A 13,809-nucleotide genomic window follows, 5' to 3' on the forward strand; every position below is an offset into this window, starting at 1 on the left:
TTTATAACACAACAGCATAGTAGTTTTACTGAAGTATAATGTTCATTGGAGGGAGTAAATGTAATTGAAGGGAGTAATTGCACATTCAACTTTTCAGCATGTCACAAGTTCAGTGGGAACATACCGGAATAGAATGTATCACACAGTGACTTGTTGCAACAACCATAGTGTGTAACAATAAAACACTCCAAGTGAAAGTTTGCTTGTGTTAGTCTGCAGATAGCATCCTATCATGAAAACGTTTCACAGTTACCATCTCGACCTATATATGCAATGATCGCTTTCATACCCCAGTACAGATTGTGAAAGATGTGCTTGTTGTCATCTGTTTACAGCCAAGAGGCCAGCTCAACGTATCTTCCGCCTGGCTATGAATTTCCCATCAGCCGTAGTGTGCTCAGACTCTGGCAAGAAAATCTTGCATTCACGTATTCTTGAAAGCCTGCTGCAGGTACGTTACAAACCACGTTACTGACACAGAACCAGCATCTTAAAGTTTTCTTAAGAGGGTAGGGTCTGCAACAATAACCAAAATTATACTAATTACATATACATTTGAACTTGCAGGTGAACCGCAACTGGAGAATATGCGTTGACCCGTCCCCTGGCTCCTGCAATGGCATTCGTGTCAATGTAAACTGTAACAAGCACTCTCGCCTGGTTCGTCGTCAACTTGATGATAGTGATGTGTACTCTGTTGAAGTTTCCTTCCCTGCCCACAAGTAAGCTACTGCTTATTTTTGTCCTTTTTGTACTAAAACAGCCAACCTCTTATCAGGCTTTCCAAAAAACAAATTCACAGCAGCAATTTTTTTCAGGGTCCTGAAAAATGTTTTCTGTTGAACCTTTCAAATGGCACTCACCATTTCCACTAAAAATAAAATTTCTTTGTTTGCCTAAATAGTTTATGCAGGCATCCAGAAAGGCAATTAGTTGGGTTTGCAACACAGAATAACAAATATTATCCTTCTACAAGCATGTACAAAATTTTGTTCACGCTATACCTCAGATCGGTTGGAAATTAAATACCCAGAATTTTCTAGGCACATGAAGAACTGTGGGATTGCATTTTTATTTTTCAAAGATGCTCATGATGCTGGAAACCCAGAATAAAATGATAGTATGGGTGACAAAATCTGTCTATGTGAGGAATCTAAGTGCTTGTTATGACTGTGTGAGCTTTTTGTAGCGGCATAATGTAGGCCTACAGCACACTATATATTGGTATCAGTCCGTTTCTACTTTCTCCCTTAACCCTTTCAGGGAATGTGCTGCCAAGCTTGTCTTGAGAACTAATATTTACTGCATTCACTAGCTATTGAGAAGAAGCATTTCCCATGTGATATGAAGAGCATTGAATTCATTTAAAACAAAGTAATTGCTGCTAGCAGTAGCACACTTTCAGAAAAAGCCTCAAGTTAGCTATGCCTAAGGAGCCCTGTTTTCCATGATTCCAAGATTCCGCGAAAACTTGCAGGTTTTAGCACTTTTCGCAGAATTGTGTGTTAGCAGCTAAATTCTCTTTTTTTTTATGATGTATTTGTTGACATCAGTAGGAAGAACAGACTGATGGGAATGTGATTAATTCAATCATCTGAATTCTGGTTTATGGGGGTTTAGCATCCAAAGTGACTCAGGCTATGAGGGATGCCGTAGTGAAGGGCTCCGGAAATTTTGACTACCTGGGAATATTTAATGTGCACTGGCTTCGCACAGTACACGGGCGTCTAGAATTTCGCCTCCATCCATCGTCTGAATTCTATTGAAAGGTAGAATCTGGTAATGAACTTTGTCATGCTTGCACCTCCTCTGTTCAAACAAGTTAGCCCATCAAGCACCATGGCTCTGGTGGCAGTGCGCTCACAGGCCTAAATGGAGTTACGATACTGGCTTCTGTTGAAAGCAGCATTGCCGTATTTTCACTAGTATAATGCGAAGTGTTTTTGTAGCGAGAGCTGCATTACTGTAGCTGCTTCGCCTCTTCAGCATGGTCGCACTTTCGCTGTGGTCGCACCGCTCGTCGTGGAGCAGACGCCGCTCGCCTCGCCAGTTGTCGCATGCGTGGTAGTGGGAGAGGGGTTGTCGCAGTGCGTATATATTCATACTATAGTGCCTAGAAGTATATTCTAGGCACTATATACATACAGTTCAGCGTAGCGGGAGGCGAGCCGCAGCGTTTGTTTGGCGTCACGTAAGCGTCTCGTCTACCGGCGTCGTCGCTCGGAGCCCGCAGGAGAGGGCGACCAAACACATGAGGGCATACGAACTGGCGTCTTCAGACAGGGTGGGGAGACATCGTGGGTAAAGCCCCTCAATTATCCCCTGTCCGTAGCTAATCATCTCATTCAGTGGCGACGGGGACCTTATACGGGGGCAAGGGGGACAATAGCAAGGGTGCAGAAGGGGCGCTGGTGCCTTCGCAGAAATGGGTCGTGGCTTTTGGCCCCACCAATCCCCACCTACGAGGTATTTCTGGCGCCAACGCTGAGATCTGGCCTCGCCAGATATCTGCGTCTCCCTGCGTCGCCTCGCTCCACGCGTTGAATTTTCGCCTCCGGCGACGCCAGTAGCCCACTCGCTGATGCGACGCCAAAGAAACGCTGCCTTGTGCTTCGGCCGTTATGGAGAATGATGAGTCGGCTAGGCTGAAAGAAGACAGACTTCGGCTTCGGAACGAAACAAGGACGAGACAGCGTGCCGAAGAGACCGAAGAAGAGCGTGTCAAACGTCTTGATAAGCGTCATAATGACGGCGCGGCTAGACGAGCTCGCTTAGCCTCCGACAGTGAATCCGCGACGGTAGAAGACGACGTGCCGAGTTTGGCGTCTCTGAAGGAAGCCAGACTTCAGCGTTGGAACGAAACAAGCATAGACAGAGATTAGCCAAGTAAATCATCAGTAGCATTACATCGCTTAACCACAGTGAAGCATACGCGTAGTCATGGCCTGTAGCTCTCGCTACCTACCAGATTTAACCAGAGCTAGACGACAGCCAATTTTTTAAAAATCATGTGCTTCAGCAAGTACCTTGTGTTATATTTGAAACCAAGCTACGAATACAGAGCAAAACTTTTTTACCCATTTGAGATACCCACAGCTAGCACACCTGCCAGGCTATTAAGCTGTGGGGAAAAGCCAATTTCTCGATGATTTTGGGCCACCGAGGAGAAGCGGGCAGCATGCGCAGGTGAGAAAGAATTGCTACAAACGTAGAAAGAAAACGACGCAGGCCATTGAGAAAGGAGAGCGGGTGGTGATAGAACCATGGGAGTAGAGAACGGCAAAAAAGGGGTGAAAGAGCACAAAACTGTGTAGCACGAAGTAGCGAGGCAGGAAGCGGTGGCACAGCTGCCACTGCTGCGTGAAAGACCGCATGTGTTAAAGCGCGGTAAGCTTCCCGCAGAATATTGCAGATTTCCTGTTCTTGATTCGCAGAATTTACAATTTTCCGCCGCAGAAGACTAGGGACCTTAGCTGTGGCATAAAAGGTTAAGGTAGAAGAAGAAAAGGATTGAAATCTCAGTATTGTGCTGTAGGCCCACATTATGCCACTACGGAAAGTTTGCATAGTTGTAACGGTCACTTAGATTCTTGACTAGAGAGAGTGCACCTTTTTTGAAAGAACACTTCGGTCCATTTTATCTCGCGCAAGAAAACCCTGGCACAATTTTTTCATCAAAAGAGGGTAATATAGGTGAATCGTGAAGTGCAATTTCTTTTCAATTTTTTTTTCCTGTGATTGTTCTTCTTCCTTTAAATAGTTTTAACTCAGATTTGAATCTCTATGGCTCTTTGTTTGTTGCTTTATTTGCTGATATGTTGTTATGTCCTGGAAAAAATTCAGGAATATGGCATAAATACTGCGATATAAAGACAAGTGCTGCGATTAAAGAAAGCAAGAACTAAAATCTCAGTACACAGTTACACAATTAATGCACCATGCTTTTTTCCACAGTGACCCTGTTGTCAATGTAAACACTCAAGAGAAGTCAACTGTCAAGAAGATTGTTGAAAATGCTGTCCTGCAACAGAGTGCCTTTGATGTGCGGGATACGCTACCAAATGTGTCACCTGACCTAACATCACTCAGCATGGTCACGGACTATGCTTGCCCAGCTGGAGAAGTTGTGGTAGCTCCCTTTTGTGGTAAGTTCCAGGGAACACTGCCAATACCTCGACTGCATGACAGTCTATAAACTGTGCACTTGCGAGCCCTTGACGCAAAAGACCAGGTCAAGTTCATGCCTGACTCTCAAACTTTCTGCATTTTAAACTAAGCTCACAACTCAACTGATTGTCACTCTTTCTGCATTGTAAACTCACAACTGAGCAACTCGGAAGGTAAAGTTGAAGCAGTAGGGATAATCTTCATCTTAATCTCATGCTCAATGCAAATGTTTTGTTACTGCCTAATGAACGCTGTATGTCTTATATGTATTTTTTTTATTTTTCTGTCTAAACAGTCAAGTGCTCTCTTGGCACATACTACAACAATGCCACACAGTCATGCCGCTCCTGTCCTGTGGGTTTCTACCAGAATGATGTGGGACAGCTGGCTTGCAAGCCATGCCCCGTCATTGCAGGAAAGCAGGGTGTCACTTCGGGACCTGGAGCTCGGTCTGCTGGACAGTGCAAAGGTGTGCTTGATTACAGCTCCTTGTTCTGTTTATGCTTTTGCCATGGGTGCATATAATGGAACTTTACTAAGCCAGAAGCAGAACATGGACACAAAACAATTGAATTTTTTTACCCCTGCAGTTTTCACCTTGGTCATAGCTGAATAGCAAACAAGCCACCATTACAACTTTTAGTCTGAATAATTTTTAAGGGGTCTACTATATATCAAACATAACCTACCTTCACTACATGCTGAATTGATGCTATATCAAATAAATATGTGTCTCTGCAGAACGTTGCTCAACAGGCAAATACTTTGATGAATCCCTGGGACTCTGCCGTTCCTGTGGCTACGGAATGTATCAGCCACGCGAGGGTGCCTTCTCCTGCATGTCCTGTGGACCAGGCCTCACGACACGGACTAATGAGGCTGTGTCTGTACAAGAGTGCCGAGGTATGTGCCACCTGCTTGTTGGTTAGGGATGTCAACTGAGCCACCTAATACCAGCACAGCAAAAGGGAAGAGACTGATAAGCAGCTGGGCCAGAATTAAAATCTCCACCTGAGATTAGTACAGCATCCTATTTCAGTCCTTGTATTTCACTTTTGTTTTCTTTTATAATTGTTTTTTCTGACTGTTTAAAAATTTATAAGCGTGCAGTTCATTATGCAAATAACTGCTTTGCAATGCATTCTCTTCTTGGCAGAGGAGTGTGCAGCAGGATTGCAGCTCAGCTTGACAGGCCAATGTGACCCATGCCCAAAGGGCTCCTACAGAACACGAGGCATGGCTGCTTGCAACTCATGTCCCCCAGGCACGACTACACCAAACTTTGGGTCAACCAGCATTGACCAGTGCTCACTTGGTAAGCACCATTGTAAGCAAGACTACTGTAGCCTTGCCAAAATCTGCTGCCAAATAGAACACTACACACTGAAAACTGCGCAAAGTTAAGTGCAAACAGCATCTGTTATTTATTTGAAAAGTGTCTGCGTGAATTTTGATGATGAACAATATAAAAAAAGTTTGTTAACAAATGAGAAAGAACAAGAACACTGTAGTTATGTCGCTGGCGGGAACAGAAGCCATTACATCCACAGGTTGCATGAAGTGTACCAAGAGCTGGAGCTTTGATTGCCTTCCGCCATTATTTTGTCTGGTTCAATTAGAACTGCAATGCGTAGCATAAGCATAGAAACAGCTTATCTGCACAAACATAGCATGAGTGTTGTGCAATTAACTAGTTTGAGAAAGCACCTTGTTCTACGCTGAGAACTGTGCTCCGCATGTAACAAAACATTAAAAAGAATAGTGCATCAAAATGGACCAAGCTCAACCACTAGGAAGCTAAACTGTACTGAAAAGCCATCCTTTCAATATCCTAAAGGGAATACAGACATGCACGACTTAGAGGCAGTGGCAGTATCAGAATTTTCATTGTCGAGTTCAGTGTATACTTCGTCAGTATCTTGGATTGAGCTAGCATTTAGTATCTTAGCACTCCTGGTGGGGCAAACTAGTTTTGGGGAATTGACTGCCCCTCTCCCAGAATGTCTCACCTGGTGATGGGGTGCAAGCAGTGAGAGTGTGCCTTACCAGAATGCCAAAGGATAGCAGTCTTTGCTGCTTAGTGCAGACAAATTGTAAATAACACAGCAGCCACTGAACTATCTCCTTGCACCACCTCATGGGCTTTAGGATGTTGGGTAACATCTTTCATGTTTAACATGGCATTATTTAATTTTCCTTTTTTTTTTCATTTACAACAGTTTTACCACACACTCTTTATCATTTGCATTCGCAGCATTTCTGTGTCCTCCTGGGGACGTACACTGCTGTGAGAACATCGTTTAAATGTTGCACTGTAATTTAGGATGCACAATGGTGCTGCAGCAGAATTAGGTGAAGTAGGGGCTTTTTGATAGTCCCGCATAAATGGGCCCCGACCGCTCGTCTGTGAAAGACATTGGGTCAGCACCCGTGTCTTGGGAGCTTGTGCATATACGGTTTTACCTCACCATAAAGTGATGCTATGCTTTGGGTGACTCTGGTTAAAAGAGGCCAAGTACAATCATCAATAATTAGCTGAGGAGACACTTCTAAAATGGGCTTAGGATAGCATCTAGCTCGCGTGCTGTACATTTGGTTGCTTGTGCACAAGAAAATAACATTTTAGGAGGGCAGTTTCATGGGCAGGAATTAAAGTTTATCTCATTCGTATAAAACGTGTGGGATGCAAAAAATGGGTTTTATCCAGAAATGAAGAGTCCTAGTTATAACCAATTGTAATGAGCATGTATAGCCAGAAGGCCTCCAAAACATGTATAATCTTTTTTTCTTTTGATCCATGCATGTTATTTAGCAATGTTTTATTTTTCTTTCATACCTAAAACTATTGGCCCAAAATACAGAGGATTATGTGTAAAAAATAAACACTGAAATGATTTTTAGACACAAATGGAATCATAAGATCCCTTGTATTAAATGAAGAAAGAAAAAGTTTATTTATTTATTTGCTTGAGTCATAAATTTGGCCTAAGCAGGAAGGGCACACAACTAAAATATAAAAGCCATAAAACCACCAACTACAACAGCTGTAAAGTCATACACAGGGCTTCAAATCCAACAGTCATCACAACAACAATTCTAGGAGCCATACAAAAAGTCCTCCAGCTCTTTCACGAAATTCTCCGAATATACATAAACCCAAAGGCAGTATTCCATGACAGAATTCGAGCAGCAGTATCTATAACAAGGGTCTAGTAGTTCCTTCATGAAGCTGAGCCTTCTCTTTGGTCTGCTAATTCTATGCCCAGGCACTGATTCTATCAATTGTATCCTTCACATTTAATAGCCAGCCTGCTTACTTCAACACTAGGCCTAAGAGAACAGGTATAATGAATTGAGATGTGAAAAGTTTTGGAAGCATACTCGCTTACATGAGTGATGCAATAGGAACTGTCACATTTGAAAAAAAAAAAAAAAAAGAACGCGTGTATGATCCGCAATGGCATGAAGCTTCTGCTTGCCTGTATGAAATAGTTCTCTTTTTGGGCTGGCACTTAACTGCTTTCTTATGCCTCTTTTGCTGCAGAGGTGTGTCGTGTGGGCCACTACCTCAACAGCAGCACTGAAGAATGCGTGCCTTGCCCAAAAGGCACCTACCAGGATGAGGAGCAGCGTGACCTTGAGTGCAAGTCCTGCCCTTCTGACACTACAACTGATAAAATGGGCTCGACCAGCCGGACTCACTGCTCTGACCCCTGTGTGGTCAATGGCGAGAGGCGCAACTGTCAGGAGCATGCCTTCTGTGTCTTCTTAGAAGAGCGCCAGGATTATGACTGCCAGTGCATGCCTCGTTTTAGGCTCATCAATGACTCCGGAGAATGTGTTGGTAAGCCCAACACCCTTTCCAATGGTGATAATTGTGCTAGACGTGAACAGGACTTGAAAATCAGTGCCAGCTGGTGCATTGTCAGGGCTTTTGCACCATGCTGTCTTAAATTTTCGTCTCACTAAATGGAACAAGACTACCTCATGCATGTCACTAGAGAACTCTGCTGCTTTTAGCTGCTCAGAAGAACTGCTCCCTTCAGCTGTTTACAATGTCTTTACATAGGTTTAAGATGGCAGACTGGCTCTAGGAGGTGGGCTCATTTTTTATCTGCCCTGAGAAGTGGGACTTACATCCCTTTGAGGTCTGCCGAACCATCGTAGGCATGTTGGGCAGCATGTTACCAGTTCATTTTCAGTGTGCAGTTGCCTGTGTTTCCAGCATTGTTCGCATGCTGCTATTCCTTAAATACATATAACTATGCCCATTTATTGTGCATGTGTTATCATCCATATGGTGTGAACCGACAGTGGTGATTTGAACATACCAGCGTGTAGTGTGCTGGGATTGTGAGTGGGCTGTAGGTTGGAGGAGACAAATTCTGTGCAGTGGTAGTTTTTGTACCTCCAAGACATTGATGGCATGGATAAATGCATTTCTTTGCAAAGACTCCAAGCTTATGACGAAAGCCTATGCCTGCGGTCTTCCATTTTGACTGTCAGGACTTCATTACGATTCTGCGAGGCACGTGAACGCTGAGAAAGTGCACGGTGCTATGTATTTTCCTTAACATTCTGGTGCACCATTTATAGCCAATGGCACTCAAGGTGACATGCCTTCCCATTGTATGAAAAGTTTGAGCAGAAGCCATGATTGGTAATTAAGGACCTGAAAAGAAAAGCACCTTATGTAGCATGCTTATTGTGAAAAAAACCAAACGGAACTTCAGGTACTAAAGCACTTGCTTTGTCAAGTATCATCAAGTGACCTGACAAAGCAGTGAGAAATAACCACCAACCACAGCACTATGCCTTCCGCACAGCACTAAAAGCTGAAAAAGCAAAAGCGTCCAAGGGAAGCAGTTGTAAGCTACAGTGGCTCATGGCACATCTTTCAAGAAATTGGAGCCAGCCTATCTTAAGCTTACTGTAGATAGTGGTTCTGTAAATATAAAAACATGAAGAGAACCAATTTTTCTCATCCCTTCTTTTTCCCCTCTGTTGTAATGTCTTTTTGTTTTTGTTCTGCCATTCACGTCTTTTAATGTGTCTGGATAAAATTTAACAGAACTGGCAGTTCGAACATGTTTAAGCAACACAATAGAGATTAAGAGCGAAACATTTTTTATTTGTTGAATGTATATCTTACGTGCATGTGAGAAACTGTCTGACAACGTGTTTTTAATGAGCTTGGGTAAGATTATGAGATGAAATGCAAATAAATTATCTTTTTTAAGTGAAGTGAAAGACATCAAGACCAAGACAGTGTTTGTATGTATTTCTTAAATATGGGTCTTGTGTGCATGCCAGTTGATGTGTCCTGGTATTGCTCAAGCAGGGACCGTAGCATACAACATATCCAATCCTAACATAGCGGTAGCACCATGGCCTGGCTAATGATTGCTTGGGCCCGCAGTATGCCACGGCGAGCGAGTGCTCTTTGTCAACTGAAGCCTGTTAAAAACATTGGCTGCCCATGATCGAACATGCCATTTTCTAATTACCAACCGAGGCACACGGAGATCACAGAGGATATATGCAGCTTGAGAAAGCACAAGTGTAAAATGTGGTCTGGTGCCACTTTAAAAGAAGCAGTTGAAAAAAGTTTTAGAAATAGTTCACTGTTTGTAAGGTGTCAGACAGGATGATGATGAAAAGGCTTTTTTGTGCATCAAAAAAATTTGTAGAGATAAGCTTATCAGCTTAGTGCATCAATTAGTGGAAGCTGTGGTAGCTTTGGTTTAGCCATTAAGCCCAGCATTTGGCCGTGGAATCTACATCATCAAGAGAAAGCCTAGCCATGCTAATGTGAGTCAACGAAGTCTGATGTGGCCGCCCCTTGCCTCCTGTCTTCTCTCGCCTCTCTCTCCCCACTCTATTACATGCCAACTGTGGCAGGTAGTGGCCATCGAATTTAATTGGATGTAATTAATGCAAATTCAATTAATTCACTAAGTAATTAAGGTCTTACAGCTGATGCTGGGGATTCCACGATAGAATGCAGGGCTATATGGCCAAACCGAAACTATAACAGCTTTTGCTGCAAATTATAATGTTCTCTGACATTATAGTCAAGCAGTTTGGAAACATACAAAGAATGGCCTTCAGTCCGAATGAAACTGAAAAGTAGGCATGGCTATGTGGTAGGCCTACCACATCCGTCACGCCTGCTGTCATCTGGACCTCAATTTGCTACCAGTTACTGTGTGGAAAAGAGTTGATCAAGTACTACATGATTAACCAGGCTCATATCCGTCTTAAAAAAGTCATGATAACATCACTTGCATGTATCACATGGCAATGTATGATATTAACATCCAGATATGCTTGGAATGGTCTCTTCTAGATGTTTGTGAAGACTACTGTGAAAATGGCGGCCGGTGTGAAATCAGCCAGGAAACAAGTGAACCCAGGTGTGCCTGCCAAGGCAATTTCTATGGTGACCGCTGTGAGAAGAAGTCAGAGTTTGTCTACATTGTTGGAGGCATTGCTGGTGCTGTCATTTTTGTCATCCTCATCATACTTCTGATCTGGATGATTTGTGTGAGGTGAGTGAGCAAAGAATGTTCTGCCCAACCTACAGTGGTAAGCTTTTAATCCAATCTGTAAAGTCAGCCCAAATGAAACTAGCATAACAGAGTAATGCTAGGTTAGTGGGCAACAGAACATAGGGTTATGGTTTGAGTGTGCTATTAGTTAGCTAAGAATTAAATTAAACATTAACTGGTTGATTATTGATGCCTGAAATCAATTAAATTATTCAATAAGTTAATAGTGGTTGAACAAATGGTGTTCATACTTATTGAAATGTTAATGAAACTCCCAGAGAATGATATTGAGTGCCAAATGAATGCAATAGTAGAATTTAAGTTCAACATCACTGTGAAGAATATGTGGCTAAAAATGGTCTTTTACTGCACCACTGCACCATCAGCGTGTACAGTCTGTGTGAAAAGTTCCCAGGCCACAGGATTCGCTTCTGAGCCGTGTAGTGGGGCATTTACGACACTACAAACCTCAAAGCCTCTGTAGGGGGTAGGAGAAGTATCATTCTCACCTCTGAGAACCTTGCTAGCCTCATAGGCATCCTAACCCAGTCAAAACAGACCAGTTGGAACTCTCCAAAACACAGTTGGAACCTATTGGAATCCAACTGGTCCCGATTAGTTCCACATGTGTTTTGGCCAGTTTCAAGCGGTCTTTCTTGACTGAGAAGTGCCAGAATATACTCCTAAACAACGCCCTGTGGCCGGGGAATTTTTGACACACCCTGCTCATACTCGTGGAAAATTCTGAAGCTCGGCATGTAATTCCATTTTGAGGTGCAAAGTAGGTTTAATAATGTATCTGTTAACAATGTATCTGTTAGGAGTATATCTATTTACCAGCACTCACTCACTCTTGTTATATGCGTGTGTAAGACTTGATTCATGTGTGAGGAAAAGTTGCCGTTGAAGCTGTGCCTTTGTGTAAAAAGAGACAAAGCCAGTTACAGAACAAAAAAGAAATCAAAACAATGCACCCTTTTTGGGCACAGCTAACCACAAACCATAAAAGTAAATACATTAACAGGACAAATGCCGATCCAGTTACCACAGAGGGGAGAAAGGAGGAAAAAACAACTGCAGCCCCCAGATATTGATAAGTGTCGAATTATTAGGCTCCTAATACAAGGAAGACCAAGTACTGCTGGAAAGCACACAGTGTGATGAGTTCGCTGATGTTCTGAAGTGATGTGCTACCTTTGTCTTGACAGCAGCTGAGCGACAGGGTTGATCGACCATCTGGGCACCGCAGTGAGTGCATAGAGCAGGTTTAACCAGAGTCACCTCCTGGCAGACATTGAGTGCAGAGGCCCAGGAGTACTAGGGGTGCAGGGCAAGCCAGCATCAAAGGCGAGAGGCAGGGACCTAGTAGGTTTTGTTTAGGACCATGAGCTCAGGCCTGAAGGTCAAGAGGTTTTCAAACACCCGGCTTACTGTAGTTGAATGCAAATCAAGAACGAAGCAGCAAACATACCTCAAAAAAAGCCCTCCAGCTAATGGCATCGACCGATGGTCAGACATCGTGGTTAATCCCATTTTATGGAGGCACCTGCTAGCCACCTGCGATGTCACGCTAGGGGATTAACCACCGCGATGTCATGACAAACGGTCAACTCAGTTGGCTAAAGGGCCTCCTTTGAGAGGGGCTTGCCACTTCGTTCTTGAGTTGTAGTTAACTGTAATCTTCTTCTGCTTCAGAGAAGTTGTAGCCTCATACAAAATCAAAGCTCACAAAAAGTTACTTCTCATGAGTGGCCTTTTTGTTTCTTGAAGCCCACTTAAGCAGGAAGCTACACTGTGTAACACATGTCTGGCCAACAAAACTGTAGTGGGCAAGTGCCGCCATAACACAGTGGTGGAAAGCTTTGTTTTCCAGGCATAAGGGGCAGTGAATAACTTGGAAATGCACAGGTGACTGCAGAACATTCCAAAGAATGAAAGCTACAAAAAAAAGCTGAATTTCTTAACTGGATGGAAGTCCCGCATGATGTTTAGGGGTGTGCAGTGCAGATTACGCAGGGAAGTGCAGAACATGCCATTCAGTTTGTAGCCAAGCTTTCTTTGTGGCTTCTGTGTCCTGAAAGCTTCTTTGGGAACCTGTACAACCCTTGTGCATTCAAGGGCAGACAGAGTGCTCTTTATGACTTTACAACAAGAGGCAATTAAAAAATCATACATAATCTCATTGGTGATAATGTGAAATGGTAGCTATTACCTGTTGTATGTGTTATGCTGATGCTGGATATCAGGTGGTAAAGCTGTCAGCTTTTTCTGTGTAATTATTTCGCATTTGCTCTCAATATTACACAACTTAAACAACTTCTGTTTTAGAGGTATAAGCAGCAGATTTGTACATCATTTTTGTTTGCACTGTGCATTGTTTTAGTTTTATGTATTGCTTTAGTTTTAGAAGTGGTAACTTACCTAGGTTATTTTTTCTGGCGCTAGATGTCAAAGCTGCTACTCTACATAGGGTTCCTGGGCCTAGTCAAGCAGTACCTGAACTGCTTTGTGCCCAGGTACCTGTTCGCAGAATTTGTGGCCATCTAAAGAAATGATATAAATTCATCTTGATGAAATATGCCGGCTTGTAGTTAGAGTGAAAAACAAAAAAATTAGCCAAGAAACATGCAGGGACTGATACAAAAGGTTTTAAATCACGACGCGAAACAAAGAAACAATGACAAGACAGGCTGGCGGGGGTATTCATTCACTATACGCGTCTTTTTGTACTTTGATTCAGGCAAAACATTCAAAGACTGTCATAAATAAACCAACTCGCATGCTCAGAGGTTTTGTAACTGCATCATTACTAAGTGCCCCTTTCCACATATTGCAACAGATTTGTAACTTTTGTGGTGCTTTTTTATTTATATGCAGGACATCATGGAAGAACAAGCCAAAGAAACTGCCTCAGCCCCCTCCAATGGACATCAGTGGTTCCCAGTCCAACTTCTATTACGGTGCTCCTGCACCTTATGCTGAGAGCATTGCTCCTTCTCATCACAGCACCTACGCCCACTACTACGATGATGACGATGATGGCTGGGAAATGCCCAACTTCTACAATGAAACTTACATGAAGGGTAATCAA

General features: G+C 43.1%; 1 protein-coding gene across 2 annotated transcripts in view; it reads left to right on the top strand.

The window, feature by feature from the left end:
- uif (sushi, von Willebrand factor type A, EGF and pentraxin domain-containing protein uif) overlaps positions 1–13,809 on the top strand; it is a 142,239-nt gene that overhangs the window by 118,135 nt on the left and 10,295 nt on the right. For both annotated transcript variants that reach the window (XM_077649246.1, XM_077649247.1), the window contains 9 exons: positions 336–451; positions 568–722; positions 3,955–4,145; positions 4,463–4,636; positions 4,909–5,070; positions 5,324–5,482; positions 7,712–8,011; positions 10,517–10,718; positions 13,596–13,801. In XM_077649246.1, coding sequence (XP_077505372.1) covers positions 336–451; positions 568–722; positions 3,955–4,145; positions 4,463–4,636; positions 4,909–5,070; positions 5,324–5,482; positions 7,712–8,011; positions 10,517–10,718; positions 13,596–13,801 — 1,665 coding nt within the window. The remainder of the gene's footprint in view (positions 1–335; positions 452–567; positions 723–3,954; positions 4,146–4,462; positions 4,637–4,908; positions 5,071–5,323; positions 5,483–7,711; positions 8,012–10,516; positions 10,719–13,595; positions 13,802–13,809) is intronic.

This window comes from Amblyomma americanum, chromosome 1 (assembly GCF_052857255.1).
Source record: "Amblyomma americanum isolate KBUSLIRL-KWMA chromosome 1, ASM5285725v1, whole genome shotgun sequence".
In the NCBI taxonomy this organism is placed as follows: Eukaryota; Metazoa; Arthropoda; class Arachnida; order Ixodida; family Ixodidae; genus Amblyomma; species Amblyomma americanum.